Raw genomic sequence first — 20,143 nt, 5'->3', positions numbered from 1 at the left:
CTCTCAGGTGCTTGCTTTACAACTGGATAGCAGATGTCAACATAGTCCACAGAAGGTGGCAGTGGCAGAGGAGAAAGAACATGACATGGAAATCATATAAATCTGTGTTTTCTTTTTTTTTTTATTTTTTCAAAAGATTTATTTATTTATGCGCACAAGAACTGGGTTACAAGCCAGAGGTGCAGGGGGATGAGATGATTCACCAGAGACAGAGCAGGAAACAGAACAGGCGGATTGACTGAAATACATTGCTGAGGGAGCAGCAGGTGAGACAGGAGAGGTCTGCTGCGCCATGTGGGTAGCTCCCTGGCCAGGGATCAAACTTGTGCTGCAGTGACTGCAGATAGCTTCATAGTGCTGAGACTTAACCCCTTGTGCCACCAGGGAGGCCCAAATCTCAGTTTTAACCCCCCTTTCACTTAAGGCCAACTCTTTATACTCACAAATTTTTGTGCTGTGAGGAATATATGGGGCTTATGTGCCACATAGTCCAGGCTTATGCTCACGCTCACAGATTATTTTCTAGCTCATCCTTCCCTCTGGCAAAAGATGAGTCCATTTAAAAAAAAGTAGTACAACCAAAATGTAAGTTATTTACATATTGATAAGAAGGAAGAAATTGATTGTAATTGCAAACCCCCTTTACTTTCACTGTGATTCAAAGTTCCAATTTGAGAAAAGTCCAACTAACATTTCTTCCGACTGATTACAGGGATCACACTCCTAATGCCCATCACTACTGATTTATTTATTTAAAAGATTTATTTATTTATTTATTTATTTATTTATTTATTTATTTATTTATGCAAGCACTGGGTACAGTCAGAAGCACGGGAGGGTGAGAGAATTCACCAGAGCCAGAGCGGGGAGCAGAGCAGGCAGAAGGACCAAAGTACACTGCTGAGGGGAGCAGTGGGCCACAGGAGAGGTCTGCAAGCCATGCGGGACCCTCCTCCAGTGGCTGGGGAGCAGCCGGGGATCGAACTGGCGCTGCAGAGGCTGCAGGCAGCTTTGCAACCCAGCGCTCAACTGCTGCGCCACCAGGGAGGACCCATCACTACTGATTTAGATAAATTACAAAACTATCTTGAAATCACATAGTATTCATAATAGTACTCATGTTAGTTAAATATTATAAATTATTGTTTTCTTCCAAATGGAAGCAAAAACTGATACAATATTGGCAATGTATTGACCTCATAAAAATAACTTATTGTGAGGAAGTAAAATTTGAAATTGTTTTTCCCGGTTCAATTCAACACACATTCAGTGAATCCCTGTATGACCAAAATCAGAGCCAAGGGATATACCTTCGATGATGAATGGGCACATTCCAGCCTTGGAGGGCCTGGAATGGAAGCAAATTTATAAATGAATAATTCTAACACCAAGATATTGGAGACTATATCATCTTAATTCTAATACCTGCAATATTGAAGGTATGCCCAAGTTCAGGTACACAGACTGATTCTTGGTTAGGGTCATCAAGGAAGGTCATCCGAGATAAGATATATAGCAGACTTTTAAGTCACAAATATGTTTATTTATTAGAGAATAGAGGGAAAACAATTCTAAGAAAAGAAACACTAGTGTACAAAATATACTTCAGACTGAGGGAACTAAATAGGCAAAGGCACCTATCAGAAAGCTGGGCATTTTTTTTTCCATCTTTATACCTTTACATATGTAATTTTCCTGCTGAAATTTCTGATTTTTTTTGCATGTTCTGAATTTTTAAAATTCTGAAATCTTGTGTGCATTCATGTTACATACACACATTTATGTACAGGTATCCCCCACTTTTTGAAAGTTTGTATTGCATCATTTACTTTTATGAAAGACCCTTACTAGTGCCTGTTTTCACTAATTGAAAGAAACCTGAAGAGGGAAGGAGGGAGGGAGGGAGGGAGGGAGGGAGGGAGGGAGGGAGGAAGGAAGGAAAATTAGTGTTCACCTCTGGATTTGCAGCAGCCATTGTAGAGGTCTAGAGGCAGGGGCATACCAAGCAGCCAGAGGACATCTCCAAGCTTCCAGTGTGTTCATTGTTTCACTCCTGATTTTGCTCCATGCGAATGTTACTTCAGTTTTTATGTGTAATTTGGTTTGACCTGGTAAGGTAATTTTGGATTTGGGTAGCTGCATTTTTTTTTCCATTTAAGTTGATGTAATGGTTTCTTTACTTCATGCCATTTTGGCCTATGAAAGATTTCATAGCATGGTCTACTTTCTGATAGTAGGGAAACCTGAATTATATATAAAATGTGTGTGTGTGTGTGTATAAATACACACATTTATCAGGTAAGTTTAGAGTTTTTAAGTTGTCAGATGAAATTATTCTAAGTAATTCAGCTTTTCAAGTAAGAAGGCAATCCTGATTTTCAATAATTTGCCAGCACTGGAGAGGCAATGGCAGCTCAGGGAACCCCCTGTACCTTCCCCCAGGCTGTTCCCTTTTGTCATACTACAATAAAGGGAAAACAAAGTCATCTTTTGTTTCTGTTCCAAGATCAAAATTTCAAATGTTTTTCATTAAATGAATAAATACAATGGAAACAAAACCAATTTTTAAAAAGTTAAACTATGGAAAAGCAGCTTGGGGACACTGACCTGCAGTAAGCTTGATCCAAGACAATTATAACAGAGGCAAACCTTGATTTCACAGTGAGGGAAAATATGACATAAATCCATACCATTTTTAGAAGTAATTAAAATTCCAAGTGTCCTGAAGTAGAAATTGAAGTATGTTCAGAGAGTGACTAGGGTGGTGAGGGTGCTTAGGGTGTTACGGGAAGAATGTCTGAGACAATGAGGACTCTTAGTGTAGAAGGGAAAAAAACTGGAAAATTCCAGGTACTCAGGTTTTTGTTAATCTTTGAAAGGTTGTGTAAAGAAAGTGGGTTTAATTTATGTTGTATGGACCTCAAGGAGTGAACTAGAAGCAAAAGATAAGGGTGAGGAGACCAATTTCAGAGCCTTTCTCCCCATCAGAACTGTCCTTCACTCAAAGCCCAGATTGTAAGAATCATCAGTATCCACAAGGAATGGGTGTATCATTTGACTGAAGGAGCAAGAAAGCAGAGTGTTCATGAGATCAAAGACTTAGGTAACTTTACTTTCTTTATAGTATCCTTATTTTCTTATCTTTGTCTCTCCAAGAGATGATTTGGCTTCATTTTTATGGTGTTAGGAAACACAGTTTGTAGAATAAAATGTGATGACTGTTCATGTACAATAATTTCCACATCCAATAAGAAATGCCACTGCTTTTAGGGTAAGGAACCTGGTTTTCATTTCCAAGCATGTTTGGAATATTTGTAGCATGTAGCACTTAATTAACAGTACACATTGATAACTATTTATTAGGATATTTTTTCAAGACGTAGGGAAATTTTATTTACTATGATTTGTTTTTTGAAAAGACTAACAGAAATTGGTGAGTCGATTGTTGGGTGAATGAATGGATAGATTGATAGAGAGGAAGAGAGACAGAGAATATGAATATTCATAGACTTTGTGTTCTTTGAGGTTAGATGACCCTCACATAATTGAGCTTCAAGATGATATGATTCCCCGTCAGCTAAAAGGAAAATCCATTTTTTCTCCCCATTTTATTCCTGAAATAATGTAAACAATTTATTTCAAATGGCAAACAATATTTATTAACTGTTTACTAGATAATTTATGCACATCATAATTATTTCATCATCTTTTTTTAACAAAGAGAAACCAAAATATAAGTAATACCAGAGTTCTAGAACCAACAGAGCTAAGATTAGAGTTCCATTCTGTCTCAAGAACTAAAATTCTTGATCTCAATAGCTAATGTCTCCCAGAAACACAAACAAACAGACAAAACACGTGTAGAAGACAGAAGAAATATAGAATATTCCAAGTGCTTTTCATGTATGGTGAATTCCAGAATAATCAGAGCCAGGTGATATAAAGACCAAGCAACTTGACTAGTAGATAATGACATCATAGAAGAGAACAATTTATGACGGGCCTCCTCAAAGGAGTACTGAACATCACCTGTTGAAAATGACCAAATTTGACTCTGATCAAAATTCTAACCAACCCAATTACACACAAAAAAAGGATAGAAATACTAATAACACCACAAATTTAAAATTATCAAGATAATGAGAAATATGCTGGAAATAAAAAAGGAATGGAAGGGGGAATCATTGGCATAAGGAAGACTTAAGATACATATCAAATGTTCATCATATGTTGCCCTTGTTTGGTTCATATTTCATAAAAAATGTTACAGGAAATATTACTACTCAGTATTTAATACTATTAAGAAATTATCCTGGGCCTCAGTGGTGGCACAGGGGTTAAAGACAGTGCTGTCAAGCTATTGCCAGCCACTGCAGCACCAGTTCCCATTTCGATCTCTGCTGGCTAGGAGTCAGTCCACATGGCACAGCAGACTTCTCCTGTCTTGCCTGTTGCCCCCCTCAAGCAGTGCATTTCAGTAGATCTTCCTGTTCTGCTCCCTACTGTCTCTGGTGAATACTCTCATCCCTGCACCTCTGGCTTACACCCCAGTTCTTGTATGCATACATAAATAAATCTTTTTTTTTTAAAAAAAAAAAGAAATTATCCTTATCTGTAAGTGTAAAGAGGTATTGTTTTTACATTTGTAAATTATCTTTAATAAAATATTTACACATGATATAAGATGCCTTAGATTTGCTTTCAAAATAATCTAGTAGCAGGGATAAGTGGAGGTCTAAGTGATAAATATTTGGCAAAGTATTGATAATTACTTGATCTAGGTTCAATATAAGATTTTTTCCTCCTTTTGTATATGTTTGGATATTTCAATAAGAAAAGTTTTTGAAAAAGCATGATGGGGGCCGGTTTACAAGCACTCACGTTCTAATACTTCACTATTGCATCTGCACTGGGAGAAATTCATCTCCTGAAGAATTTCCTGTAGAAGCAGACAAAAGGGTGGGGTGTAGATCTTTCCATTGACAAATCCCTCTCCACCTGCATTAACAACTCATTTCCCCTCATTTTTCCTATTTCAGTTCAACCGGATGCCTTTGTAATAAAAGCTAAAATTGCAGGGATGTCTCAACGTGGACATTTATGATAAAGGGCAGACCTAAATGGTTAAATTTGGGCCTAAAATTATAAGTCACTAAGGTCATTGTTTCTTATGTGTGTTTTTGCATATGATAATTTGTAGAAATGAAAAACAACCTTGGTGTTTGAATTATACATTATCACTCATCTCTTTCTTATTCTCCATGTTTTCTTTCTAGATATTTCCACACAATATACTTAGGTATTCGAAGTCGACAGAGTGGGGAGAATGACAGATGGAGGTTTTACTGGAAAATGGTGTATGAGTATGCAGACGTGAGTATGCTGCATTTGCTAGCCACCTTTCTGGAAAGTGCTCCCCAGCTGGTCCTGCAGCTCTGCATTATCGTACAGACTCATAGCTTACAGGCCCTCCAAGGTAAGGGCTTGCCACTTGGCTTCTGACTTGGGGGAAAGATTGACTGACTGCTTTTGTCACAATCCAAGGAACTGTTCTAATATCCTTTGTTGACACAGGCCTTGTTGGTAACAGGTACTCCCTGTTATATGTCTGCTATTTGACACTTGGATTTATGAATGATGTGTAGTTTCTTCACCATCACTTGTCACTGCTAACTTAGAGAAAGACAATTATTTTTTTGTTCTCCAGCTGCTCTTTGAAGAAGAAAGTTTTTTTAATAATTTTATACTTGGTCATATGGGAAGAAAATCAACTGAGGCTTTCTGGTTTATGTGATAGAGTAATTTCCCAAAACTTGAAAAAGAATCAGGGTTCTTTCTTATTCTCTTTGTCTCTCTCTGTGTGTGTCTCTCTCTCTGTCTCTCTCTCTCACACTCTCTGTCCCCTCTATCCACTCTCTCCAGTATTTTATGTATATATGTGTGTGTGTGTATATAGAGTTGTACATATACATATGTACACATATATATAATTCAAGTAGTGGGACAATACCTATCATTTCCCTTTGGCTTTAAGAAACACAGATTCCCTTAATATTTTTAAAAGCATATAATATGGAAAAAATATTTCACAATACATTGTTTATATACTAAGTTTTTTATAAAGCAAATATTATCAGATTAATATTTTTATGTGTTGCTGTCTTGTTCACTAATTGCATAGAGTATTCCATTTATAACAGGACCTGATGTTTTCTTCCGGAATGTTGTTCAAATTTTTCCTAGAGCTAGGAAGAAGTTTAGACAGACCAGTGGGTACACAGGTGAATAAATGGGTGAATGGAAGATGGATAGATAACCATTTCCTAGGTAGAGAGTTTCCTAGTCATTTGTCCCGTAACTCAATGCCACAGCTAACATGTGGTAATGGACTTGTTGGCCCCACTCTCAGCAGAGCACTGCCATGACTTCCTCTAACATGCAAGTGTTGCTGTCATGTTCTGGGTCTTGCTCTAACTTGTGACTTGATCTTTATTCTGGGAAATCTTTTTTTTTTTTTTTTTAGAGGCATGTTTTGTTTATTTATTTATTTGTTTGTTTGTTTTTGTTTATACATGCACTGGATATAGTCAGAAGCGTGGGAGGGTGAGAGAATTCACCAGAGCCAGAGTGGGGAGCAGAGCAGGCAGAAGGACCGAAGTACACTGCTGAGGGGAGCAGTGGGCGGCAGGAGAGGTCTGCGCGCCATGTGGGGACCCTCCTCCGGTGACCGGGGAGCAGCCGGGGATCGAACCGGCGCCGCAGAGGCCACGGGCAGCTTCGCAACCCAGCGCTCAACCGCTGCGCCACCGGGGAGGCCCCTATTCTGGGAAATCTTTATGATGTTTTATAGAAAGGAGCATATTAGTTTATGCTGACTGCTTTAATGCAGAGGGTTTGTTATACTAGAATTTTATAGAAAACTTGTAGCCAGAAGTTCCTAGAATCCTGTTCCTAGAATCCTGTCCTATTGAAAATGATGTTGCTGTGAACATTGTGGAACATAGGGGTTTTGTGATGGTTGTTTCATCTTCTTTGGATACGTGCTCAAGAGTGGGATTGTGGGACTATACGGTATTTTCATTTTTAGTTTTTAAAGGTAAATTCAGATTACTTTCCATAGTGGTGTATCGGTTTCTACTCTAGAATAACTGATCCAAGAAGTTAGAGAAAAGAGTCAAAGAGATCCATGGGTATGATCTTGAAATGCTAGAAAGCAAGTTGGAAGAAGGAGGAGAGTATCTGTATAGAAACTGAAGAGACCAGCTAAGAGAAGGCCAAACCTTTTTTTTTTTTCTTTTGTCTCATTATTTGTGATGCCTGTGTTAAGTGGTGAAAGACCCAGAGCTGAGTACATGGAGGTTCTGGCTTAATTATCTTACTGTCTTAATCTGTCTGGCATCAGTTTCTCAAATGAAAATAGCACAAATTAAACTGGATTATCTCCCAACTCCTAGAGAGTTATGTTCCATCTCTGCATTGAGGAATTCCCAGTAAGCTTATGATGCCAAGTGTGTATATTTTAGGTGATGATTGTAAATGATGATAAAAATGAAATGAAAAGGCAAAATTAAAGTAAATTTCTGTCAGATAATCTAATATTCATCTCCTGAACTACTTGGAAATTCCTTTGTATAGTTATACAAGCGAGAACTCTTTAGAAGAGAAAAACCCAAGCGTTGAGAATTACTTTCCTGCAGCGCAATTCCACTGAGTGTCTCTACTAGTTTCTAAAGAATTTAGGAACTCATAGAAGTAGTTTTTACTCTAGAGATGAGACAGAGAAGAAAAGTCCAGAGAAAATCTGAGATGACATTCTGTTTTCAGAGAATTTTATGTAAAATTTTATAGAAAAATAAAATGTAGAGAAAAGGCAAGCCTTTGTGTGACTTAAAGTAGTAGCTCCTCCCTGATACCCTCTGTCTCCAATTTATCTGCTAAAGTCACACATCCACATCAGGTTTGCTATGGACTTTAGGAGCTGAACCTCATCCTTTTTATTGCCACCATCTATTATATCTCCTTTTCCCTTTCCCTCCTAGCCACCCCCGCCCCCGCAACCTCAGAGCATGCAGTGTTTATTGACATCCACTGGTTTTTAAAGTGTCATTGAATCCTCTGCTATGTAAATGTCCAGCACTTGTTTTTATTGTCCTGACTTGCTTTACTACAGATAGTTCTCACCAACTCCCTCCATTTTGTTGAAAATAGCTGTATCTCATGCTTTCTGATGTCTATCTCACATCTTCTTGATCTGTCAATGAGTATTTAGGCTGCTTTCACTCCTTAGCTATTGTAAATAATGTTGTTATGAACATTGTGGAACATACAGGTTTTTGTTGGTTGTTTCCTTTGTATTACTTGCTCACGAGTAGGATTGCTAGACTGTGTGGTATTTCCATTTTTAGTATTTAAAGGTAAATTCAGATTATTTTCCATAGTGTTTTCACAGTTTACAATCCCATCAAGAATGTAAGAGGATTCCTTTTTCTCTGCCTCCTCTTAACACTTATTTTTGGAGGTCTTTTTAATATGTGTCATTCTCATGGGTGGGAGATTTTATCTCATTATAGTTTTAACCTGCATTTCTCTTATTGGAAGTGACAATGAACATGTTTTCATATATCTGTTGGCCTTATGTATGCCCTCTTTGGTGAATCGTCTGTTCATATCTACTCCCAACTTATTAAGTGGGTTATTTGTTTTTTTTAATTATTATTATTGAGTTGTATGAGTTTTTATATATACTGAATATTCATCCCTTATCAGTTATATGTTGTATAAACTGTGCTAATATTTTTTCTCATTCTCCCATTTTTTCTTATAAAAGATTTATAAATTGAGGTAATATTTTTTTATTTTGTTTCCAGTTCCCTTGTCATAGGAGTTATCAAAAATATTATTGTTGATATCAAGGAGTGTATCCTTGATACAATATTTCCATTTTATTGTTGCTGGGCTTATATCTAAAATTTTAATCCATTTGAAGTTGTTATTATGTATGGAGCTAGCAAATAATCTAACTTCATTCTTTTATGTGACTTTCCAATTTTTCTAGCATCATTTATGAAAGAGACTGTCATTTTCCCATTTTATGTTCACATTTGCTTTGTCATAGCTTAGGTGTTGATACACATGTGGATTTTTTCCTGAGATTTCAATTCTATTCCATTAATCCACTTGTCTATTTTTGTGCCAATACCATATTATTTTTTAGTACTTTAGATTTATAATAAAGCTTAAAGTCAAGTAATGTGACACTTCTGTTTCTTTCCTCTTTTCTCAAAGTTGCCTTTGCAATTCATGGTCTTGTGGGGTTACATATAAATTCAGTATTCTTTTCCTCCATGCTTCTAATATTCTATCCTTGTCATTGGTTTTCAGTAGCTTTAATATAATGTTTCTGGGTTTGTGTTTGTGTGGTATTATTTTGTTTGGTACTCTTTGGTTCTCTTGGATCTCAGTGGCTGTTTTGTTTCCCAGAATGGATTGATTTTCAGTAATTATTTCTTTTTTTTTTTTTATAAATTTTATTGTTATATTCCCCATACAATTGCAGCCCCCCCATTCTGACCCCAATCCCTCCCCTCCCGCCCCCGCCCCCCTAAAAGTGTCTCTGGTTCATAGTTTTTTGTTGATTTTGATTTTCACTTTCTTATAGTTATTCATTTTCCTGGTCCCTTGTTTAAGTTTTCTAGATTCCTGCTATGAGTGAGACCATCCGGTATTTTTCTTTTTCTTTTTGGCTAATTTCGCTGAGCATGATCCGTTCCAGCGCCATCCATGTTGCTGCAAATTGCATGTGTTTATCTTTTTTGAATGCTGAGTAATATTCCATGGTATATATGTACCACATCTTCTTGATCCAGTCATCTATTTTTGGGCATTTGGGTTGTTTCCAAAGCTTAGCTATTGTAAACAGTGCTGCTAAAAACATAGGGGTGCAGGTGTTCTTTGGAATTGATGTTTCTGTGTCCTTTGGGTAAATACCTAGGAGTGGAATTGCTGGATCATATGGAAGCTCTATGTTTAGTAGGTCCAGAAATCTCCACACAGCTCTCCACAGTGGTTGGACCAGTTTGCACTCCCACCAACAGTGCAGAAGAGTTCCTTTTTCTCCACACCCTCGCCAGCATTTGTTGTTGCTAGTTTTTTTAATATGTGCCATTCTCACTGGTGTAAGATGGTATCTCATGGTAGTTTTGATTTGCATTTCCCTGATGGCAAGTGATGTTGAACATTTTTTCATATGCCTGTTGGCCATTTGCATTTCCTCTTCAGAGAAGTTTCTTTTTAGCTCTTCTGCCCATTTTTTGACTGGATTATTTTCTTTGTTGTTGTTGAGTCTCATCAGCTCTTTGCAGATTTTTGTGATCAGTCCTTTATCATTAGTGTTGGGTGCAAAAATGTTCTCCCAGTTGGTGGGGTTTCTCTTTGTTTTTGTTATTGTCTCTTTTGCTGTGCAGAAGCTCTTTAATGTGATGTAGTCCCAGCTGTTTATCTTTGCCTTCACTATCACTGCTTTGGGTGATGTGTATGTAAAGATGTCTTTGATGTGTAGATCACGTAGTGTTTCGCCTATATTTCCTTCTATATATTTTATGGTTTCAGGTCTTATGTCTAGTTCTTTAATCCATTTTGAGTTGATTTTTGTGTATGGTGTGAGGTAGTGGTCAAGCTTCATTCTTTTGCATGTAGCGACCCAGTTTTCCCAGCACCATTTATTGAACAAACTTTCTTTGCTCCAATGCATAGTCTTTGCTCCTTTGTCAAAGATTAGTTGACCATAAATCTGTGGGTTTATTTCTGGATTTTCTATTCGATTCCATTGGTCTGTATGTCTGTTCTTGTTCCAATACCATGCAGTTTTGATGATTATGGCTTTGTAGTATAGTTTGAAGTCTGGGAGTGTGATGCCTCCATTCCCTTCTTTTTTTTTCAGGAGAGCTTTGGCTATTCGGGGTTTTTTGTGATTCCATATGAATTTCATCAATAATTGTTCTATTTCTTTGAAGAATGACATTGAAATTTTGATTGGAATAGCATTGAATCTGTATATTGCTTTTGGAAGGATGGCCATTTTAATAATGTTTATTCTTCCAATCCATGAGCAGGGGATGTCTCTCCATTTCTTTGTGTCTTCTTCTATTTCTTTTAACAGTGTTTTATAGTTTTCTTTGTATAGGTCCTTTACCTCTTTTGTTAGATTTATTCCCAAATATTTGATTTTTTTTGTTTCAATAACAAAAGGGATGGTCTTTTTGATTTCTTCTTCTTCAGATTTATTGTTTGTGTATAGGAAGGCTACTGACTTTTGCGTGTTGATTTTGTATCCTGCCACTTTACTGAACTGATTGATGAATTGAATTAGCTTTTCTGTGGAGTTTTTGGGGTTCTCTATGTATAATATCATATCGTCTGCAAATAGTGATAGTTTGACTTCTTCTTTTCCTATTTGGATTCCTTGGATGTCTTTCTCTTGTCTAATTGCCCTGGCTAGGACTTCCAGTATTATATTTAAAAGCAGTGGTGAGAGTGGACATCCTTGTCTTGTTCCAGATCTTAATGGAATTGCTTTCAGCTTTTCACCATTGAGAATTATACTGGCTGTTGGCTTGTCATAGATGGCCTTTATGATGTTGAGGTATGTTCCTTGTATCCCAAGAATTTCAAGGGCTTTTATCATGAATGGGTGTTGCACTTTGTCGAAAGCTTTCTCAGCATCTATTGATATTATCATATGGTTTTTATATTTCTTTTTGTTGATGTGTTGGATAACGTTGATTGATTTTCGGATGTTAAACCATCCTTGTGCCCCTGGAATGAATCCTACTTGGTCGTGGTGAATTATCTCATGGATACATTGTTGGATTCTGATGGCTAAAATTTTATTGAGGATTTTTGCATCGGTGTTCATTAGGGAGATTGGCCGGTAGTTTTCCTTTTTTGTGTTGTCCTTGTTCGGTTTTGGTATTAGTGTAATGTTGGCTTCATAGAACGTGTTTGGTATTGTCCCTTCCTTCTCAATTTTTTGGAAGAGTTTGTGAAGGATAGGCACTAATTCGTCTCTGAATGTTTGGTAGAATTCATTTGTAAATCCATCAGGTCCTGGGCTTTTGTTTTTGGGGAAGTTTTTGATTACCATTTCAATTTCGCTAATTGTAATTGGTCTGTTTAGGTGTTCTATTTCTTCTTTATCTAGCTTTGGGTGATTGTAGAGTTGTAGGAATTTGTCCATCTCCTCTAGATTGTTAAACTTGTTTCCATATAACTGTTCATAGTAGTTACTGATTATTCTTTTGATTTCTGCTGTGTCCGTTGTGATTTCTCCTCTTTCATTGATGATCCTGTTTATTTGTGCTTTCTCCCTTTTTTCCTTTGTGAGCCTGGCTAGGGGTTTGTCTATTTTATTGATTTTTTCAAAGAACCAGCTCTTGGTTTCATTGATCTTTTGGATTGTTTTTTTAGTTTCAATTTCATTTATTTCTGCTTTGGTTTTTATTATTTCTTTTCTTCTACTGGTTTTGGGGTTTTTTTGTTGTTCTTTTTCTAGATCTTTGAGCTTCGAGATTAGGTTGTTTCTTTGCGTTCTTTCTTGTTTTTTGATGTGAGCTTCTTTCATTGTTATTCGTCCCTCTGAGGTTCTGGCTTTAGGACTCCTTGTAGTATTTTTTGGAGTGGGGGTTTAGTTGCAATGAAATTCCGGAGTTTCTGTTTGTCTGGGAAGGTCCATATTCTTTCTTCAAAGAGGAAGGAGAGCTTTGCGGGATAGAGTATTCTTGGTTGGCATCTGTTTTCTTGGAGTCTGTTGACTATGTCCCTCCACTCTCTCCTTGCCCGTAGTGTTTCTTCGGAGAAGTCTGATGTCAGCCTGATTGGCTTTCCTTTGAATGTTAACTGTTTCTTCCCTCTTGCCAGCTTCATTATTTTTTCCTTGTCCTGGATTCTTGGGAGCTTTACTATTATGTGTCTTGCTGTATTTTTTCTTTCGTCGTGGAAGTTTGGTGTTCTTCTTGCTTCTTGTATATCAATTTTCAGCTCCTTCTTCACATTTGGGAAGTTCTCTTCAATTATCTCTTTGAATATTTTCTCTGTTCCTACTTCTCTCTCCTCTCCTTCTGGTATTCCTATAACTCTTATATTTCCTTTCCTCATGGAGTCAGATAGTTCCCGAAGTCTTTCTTCATTCTTTTTCCTTCGTACTTCTCTTTCCTTTTCTGTTTTGGTTCTTTTTATTTCTGTGTCTTCAAGAGTATTTATTCGTTCTTCCATTTCATCAATTCTGCTTTCATTGCTTTTCCCAGAATTCTTTAGTTCTTCCACTAATTCTTTGATCTCCTGCATTTCTTTTACTTCCCTCTTTAGGGACTCAATTTCATTCTTCTGATTGTTGATTATTTTTCCCTTATCATTGTTTTCCTTTATGACTTCTTTCAGTTTTTTAATCACGGCAATTTTAAATTCTCTTTCTGGAAGGCTCAGAAGTTCTTCCAAGTTACTGTCATTGCAATCTGGGGGCTGGTTTTCTTTTTGTGGTGTGCTTTTTCTCTGGAGAGTTGCTAGGTTGCGTGTGGTTCTTCTCCTCCCTACTGTCTGTTTTCTAATTTGCCGTATGCGTTGGGACACTGTGTTGTTGGGACTGGCTGGCATCTTGGGTGGGCTTCTCTTCTCCCCTCTGGTTCCTCCAGGAGTCAGCTGTCAGTTTCAAGCAGTCTTTATTGGAGAAAGGTCCCTGTCCTAAAATGTCGATGTGGGGACACACTCCCCTGTGCGCCTGGTCTGCCCCGGTGGTGGGTTCCTGCTCCCCCTCTGGGCTTGGACTGCAGGCCAGAGGGGGTCTGGCGTGGGCGAACTTCCCCCGCTCACCTCTGGCTCCTGAGGAAGCCTTCTGCAGGTAGTCTTTACTGAAGAAATGTCCCTGTTCTAAAATGGTGATGTGGGACACACTCCCCGCGCGTCCGGTGTCAGGCACACTCTTCTGCGTGCCTGGTCTGCCCTGGCTGTGGGTGCTCGCTCTCCCTGTGGGCTCAGACTACTTGTTCGGAAGGGGCCGGGTGTGGGCTAACTCCCCAGCTGGCCACTAGCTCCTTCAGGAGCCTGTGCTGGCTACAAGTTGCTAGGTGGCGCCAAAGATCTCTCCTAGAGCCCTTGGGGAGCTGATTTTCCACCCCGTGGGACAGGGAGCAAAGCGGGGATGGTAGGGTACACCTCAACGGCTTTGGGGTGCTGTGTCTGCCTTGTGCCCTACCGTCGTGGGGAACCCACGCCCCTAATTTCGTGCCCCGGGTCTCAGTTCCAAAGCCCTCAGTTCCAGGATGTTGGCTGTAGCCCAGTTCAGTGGCGCGGGAATGGCGCCTTTTGCACTGCTCCCGTGCCTGGGCGCCTGGTTCCTGCTTACTCAGGGAGGGACCTTCACCTCAGTGAGGACCTCCGCGCGTCTCCCCGCAAGCCTAGGTTGTCTCCCAAGCCTAGGTCGCAGGCGCGGGGACCTAGGCAGCCGCGATCCTGGTCTGCACTTGCTTTTCAAGCGCGCTGAGCGCGCAGCTATCCGCGCAAGCTTACCGGCAGCCCGGGCTGTGTGCGCGTCTCCTGGGGTCTTTGTTCTTCTCTAATGGCGCCCGGAGCCGTTCGCTCACCGCGCGGCGAATCCTGCAGGGTTCGCCTCAGCTCCCGTTCAAGGGGTGTGGTGGCTGCAATAGTTCCTTTCCACTCACAGTCCCGCTTGCTGCATCGTTTGTTCTTGGTGGCCGTTTTGGTTTGTTGTTTTCCTCCTCTCTGCGGGTCGGAGAGTGCTGCCTCTGTGGGCGGGGGAGGGGAGCAGGGTTCTGCGCTTCCCTCCCTTCTAGTCCTCTTTTATGGCCACTTTCTTCTTCGGGTAGTTTGCTGGAGTCACCCGTTTATCTTCCGTGTCCCAGTTCTCACTGGGACCTGCCGCTTTTCCTCCCTATTAACTTTTTTTAATGGGAGATCTTACTCGCAGCGTCTCCTCGCCGCCATGTTGCTCCGCCCCTTCCTCAGTAATTATTTCTTTAAATAAATTTTCCATACCTTTTCTTCCTCTTTTCTTTTTGGGACTCCATGATACAGATATTATTTCTCTTTAAATTATCTGAAGGACTCTAACAATGTTTTCACTTGTCTAATCCTCTTCTCTCTAGGTTATTCTGTGAGTGTGTTCTTCAACATTGTGTTTCTGAGCTCATTAATACTCTCCATTGCTCCTGTTTTGCTGCTATAGAGGTCTTCAATTGCTTGGTTTTTCTTTTTTTGTTTTTGTTTTTTTCTTTTTTTAGTTCAGTTGCAGTGTCTTTTAGCTTCATTATCTCTAATTGTAGCTGCCTCATATTTTCCTTACCTTACCTTTATTTGTTGTTGTTTTGTATCTTCAGTTTTGTGTGTGTGTGTTTTTTTTTTTTTTGGTTTGGTTTGGTTTGGTTTTTAAGTTTTGCTTTGAGTTCTGTGAGAACAGTTGGAACAGTTACTTTGGGCTCCTCTTCAGTCATGTTCTGCTGGGTTGGGACTCCTCTGGGGATTTTTTTTTATTTTTTACTCCAGCATCTGTGGTGTGTTCTTCTGTCTCCTTATTTTTAATTTTTATGGGTTGTAATAGGGATAGACTTTAGACTATTTTCTTTCAGAGGGATAGAAGCTATAAAAGAGGAATGGTGGGAATGGGGCACCACAGGCTTACCCCCAGTGAATTCAGAAATTCAAGCTTCCACCGTGCCGTGGTTCCAGGGCTATGTGGTGAGGATCTCCTCCTCTAGGCCCACTCTTCCATCTTGGGGTCTTCTATAGTGTTGTGTCCATTCCTACTCTAGGCTATTTTTTAGCAGCTCTTGGCATGGATTGTAGTTGGCAGGTGGTCATAGGCTGCAAGTTGTCATCTTTTTTCCCAGCACAAAGCCATATCCCAGGATGTTTACTCTTGCTATTAACAGGTGCTTGAGCTCTAGTTTATTCAAGTGTTCCTTTATTGTTTTAGTTTGAGCCCTGGGATGGGATTGATAGTTGTTTTTTTTTTTTTTTTTTTTTTTTTTAATATCCCAGTCTTGGCCTTGAGCACTAGCTTCTTCTGTGAGAAAGCACAGATATTTTGACCTGTTTCTTTCTCATGATTCAGGTTCCAGTTGCTCTATACTGAGAACTTTAGGCTCAAGTCATTGATCCTCACTGCATACACACCAAAGCAGCTGTCCAATAGTGCTCCTTCCATCCTGGCTGCCAACTTGCACACCCTATTAACAAGTGCAGTGTTAGATCTCAGGACACCCCTTGCTCACAAGTTCCCCAAGCCAACTATAGGAGGCGCTGCTCAGCAGCCATTCCTCCCTCTTGTGGTTTGTACTGCCCTGTGTCACTATAAACACATTTCACATAAAGTTTTTCCAACCCCTATCTGCTGGACTGCAGATCCTAATGTGTATGGCTGTCATCTATTTTTCCCTCATGGCTGTTTTGACTTTGTTCTATTACAATCCAATTGTGAATATATGGAGGAGGAAGCCCAGCATCTTCACTCTGATGACATCATCAGAGATTATCCAGATCTCATCCTTGACCAAAGCAATCCTTGCTGTCAAACATCAGAAAGCCATAGGGAAAGTCTGTTATGTTACATGACTCCCCCAATGTGCTCAAAGGCAGGGTGATCCAAAGTCATTAACATTAATGTGAGTCACTGAGCACAAGATGAGGGGTGGGCCCACTAAGTTGACCTGATTATTTTTAATAAGGGAGATGGGCAGAAGGTCGCATTAAGGGAGGGAGGGAGGAGGACTGTCCTATAAGCAGAGATGGGCAATCGCATTCCCCATTAGCTTCCACGTAGAACACAGCTCTCAGTTAAAGATATGGTCTAAGCAGTGTTAAAGATGTGGTGTAAGGTCTGCAGTCCTAATTTCTTTTTTCATTTATTTATTTATTTATTTATTTATTTATACAAGCACTGGGTACTGTCAGAAGCGTGGGAGGGTGAGAGAATTCACCAGAGCCAGAGCTGAGAGCAGAACAGGCAGACTGAGGAAGTACACTACTGAGGGGAGCAGCGGGTGGCAGGAAAGGTCTGCGTGCCATGTGGGACCCTTGCCCAGCAACCGGGGATGGAACCGGCTCTGCAGAGGCTACGGGCAGCTTCGCAACCCAGTGCTCAACTGTTGTGCCACCAGGGAGGCCCTCTGCAGTCCTAATTTCAAGCAACATCTCAAAATCATCCAGCACCTTTGATTCTATGTAAATGGCATAAGCATTTATGGCACATTGCTACCTTCTTTAGACAGAAGTTTCCCCACCTGGCCTTTTAGATGATCCTGAGAACCTATAAAATGAGCAGGCTGGGATAGAGGACCTCTACAGTCACTTTAGTTTTATGATTGTGATTTTCTGAGCACTGAATTTTGGTTGCATGCTGCAGCATAAATAGAGTGATCAGGCTTTTTTCCACCTTCCCATCGTTAGTCTCTTCTAGCTGCCACCTGTGGCCTTTGCAAAAACATTTGGGAACATGCGGCACATGTACTTGTAGTTATGGACACTTGGGTCCAGAGAGCATGGGGCATACACATGTGTAAGGGCAGGCGTCTGTGCCAAGAGTCAAGGGATAAAAGGGCAGTGTCAACCTGAGGTGAGACCACTATTACAAAGTGATGACTATGAGATGACATGAGACTAAGAATGCCAGAGAGACTGGAGAAAGCCCAGAAAAGGCACAGGGATTCATGGAGGGGCTGGGAGGCTTGGCTGCCTGCCTGCCCCCCAGTCCCTCTTCTCGACCTGTGCCTGCCTCCTTGCATGCCAGCCTCCCTGCCTGGCATGCCTGTGTACCTGTTTCCCTGCTCCAACAGGCCTGTAAAAATCTATCAAAGGCTCCAAGACTCTCCTTTCCATCTTACAAAATCTACAGTGAGCTTGCCCTGTGCATACTGGCACAACATATGCTCAAGCCCATCATAGTTTGCAGAGAAGATCCTGATTCACATGCAAACGATTGTCCATGAAAGGGGCTAGGAAGGGACTTTTAAGGGGTGGGTCTACCAAGACAGTGTGATTGCCTATTCTAGACTGGGCTACACTGGAGCATGCACGGACCAGCCACAGCTAACTATGTATGCAGGAACCTCAGCTTTCCCCATCCCAGAAATTGTAAATTGTCAATCAGGAAATAGCACCTTTTTTCTAGTGTGGTGCCTTTGGTCAGGCTGGCTGACCAGGCTATTTGAATAAGATGTCAGGCAGGACCCACCAGTCTGTGAATGAATCCACCTACTCAAACAGGACGTTGGGCATCTTTATATCCTGCCAGCTCGCCAGCTCTCTTACCTAGGCTGTCTCACGTGTAAGGGACCATTTAGGTCAAACAAAAGAAATCAGGCCTTCACTTGGAGGCATATGGGTGCGCATCCACCAGCCCAAATGTTTTCACTTTTTCAGATGGTTGCAGCCCTTCATTTCCAATTTCACCCTTCCTTGCCATTATTGGGGGACACGTGCCTTCCCGCAGCCCCTACACCCAGGAAAGTTTTGCTGACCAGGAAAAACCACCTACACCTACTCTGACTCAGGTTTCTTCAGATCCAGAGACTCCATGTGTTGTCCTTTTTGCCAACAGTTTATCCAGAATACATTGTAAAAGGATGAGAGGAAAGATGACTGGAAGAAGTTTCAAAATACTCTTCCTGTCAGGGATGTCCTCAAATACCCACAAACACTGTTCCAGCTAACCAGAATAACTGAATCATCCCTCACTTGTGAGAAACCCCTCATTTGTCCTGTTGAGGACTTTCATGACCTAAAACAATGGCTTTCGGGATGTTCAATTTCTGAGTAATGCAGATAAAGGCAGGCCCAGCTACTTCTCTGTGCCTGGCTTAGAAAGAAACTCAGCTGCCTCCTGTTCCAAATCTTTCCTCCTCTGCCAAGTGCCTGTCTCTGCATGTGCCTGGCTCCACCTCTGGATTTCTGCAGGGAAGTGCTGGCGGGAGTGCCAGTCTGTGAGTGGGACTGTGTCCCACGTCCTGTTTGAGCTGTCTACTTTGCCGTTGCTATTTTCGTTAGTTAATTAACACATTTATCGAATGTCTATTGTGTGCATGATGGTGTGTGAAACTGCAAAATTTGACCTAAAAAAGTTCACTTTTTATTAAAAGTTTATAACGTGACATTACAAACAATGTGACAAAACATATTTAGAAACACCTAATTTGGGTGCATTCTGAATGAGCTGTTCCATTTTCTAGATGGAATAATATAAAATGAGAGGAGCCCTTTCAGCTTACCCCACTGAGGGGCCACAACCTCTGCTTGGGCAGTCCTTTGTTCATTAGAGGCAGTTCTGACTGAACTACCGACTCTGTTGTAAGAGCCATAAAGACTCCTAGACTGCACTCTCCCTTACACTCTGGTCTGATCAATTCCACCTTGCTGACCACATCCAACCTCAAAGTCCACCATCTCACCAGAAGGCTGCCAGATGAATACTGTGAAAGGTCTCTTCTCCAACCCCACACAGAGAGTATTCTGTTGCCTCTGCAGAATCTTAGTGCTTTGAACATTCACACCAGCTAGTTACTTTCAGTCCATGAGCATAGTTGTCACTTCTAGTTGAGCCCAATGCTTAAGAAGAGTTATTTGGGTTTTGCGTTTTGTTTTGTTTTTTTAATTTTAACAACCTCATTATTGTAACCACTTATTAGCACACCAACAGATGGAATATGAGTGTGAAAAGAGAACTGTATCTATGAGTTCTATTCCAACAGCTTTGAGAGAAAGTGGATCAGACCAGAACAAGGCAGTGTTTCTACCATCCCAGCATCAGGACTCCTCCTCCCATGTCCTTCTGTCTGGGCTTGGAAGTGGCTTTTGCAGTCTTAGGACACTGGGGCAGCAGGGCTGCATACCTGCCACTTTGCACTCCTGCAGCAGGGAGCATGCACCCTGGCCACCTGTCCTTCTTTACATCATGCTTGCCACAAAATGTGTACACATACCTTCCATGTCCCCAAACCAATGTGGGTTGTGCTGGGTTATCCCAGCATCAGCTGGTGTGTTTGTTTTTGAAATGCTGTATCATAAAGGACTACTCCCCTGACCAAGAAAGCAGATTATGGGAGGTATTTCAAAAAGAAGGAATTTACTTTCAGGAATCCAT

At 40.5% G+C, this 20,143-nt stretch overlaps 1 protein-coding gene across 1 annotated transcript in view; it reads left to right on the top strand.

The window, feature by feature from the left end:
• The window catches only part of XKR4 (XK related 4), a 421,855-nt gene that overhangs the window by 244,677 nt on the left and 157,035 nt on the right, over nucleotides 1–20,143 (top strand). Inside the window, exon 2 of the mRNA XM_084230333.1 lies at nucleotides 5,277–5,476. Within this exon, the coding sequence (XP_084086459.1) occupies nucleotides 5,277–5,476 (200 nt within the window). The remainder of the gene's footprint in view (nucleotides 1–5,276; nucleotides 5,477–20,143) is intronic.

Source organism: Talpa europaea (genome assembly GCF_964194135.1).
Source record: "Talpa europaea genome assembly, chromosome: 3".
Taxonomy (NCBI): Eukaryota; Metazoa; Chordata; class Mammalia; order Eulipotyphla; family Talpidae; genus Talpa; species Talpa europaea.
The sequence above is the reverse complement of the archived record's forward strand: the minus strand, read 5'-3'. Positions and strand labels throughout refer to the sequence as shown.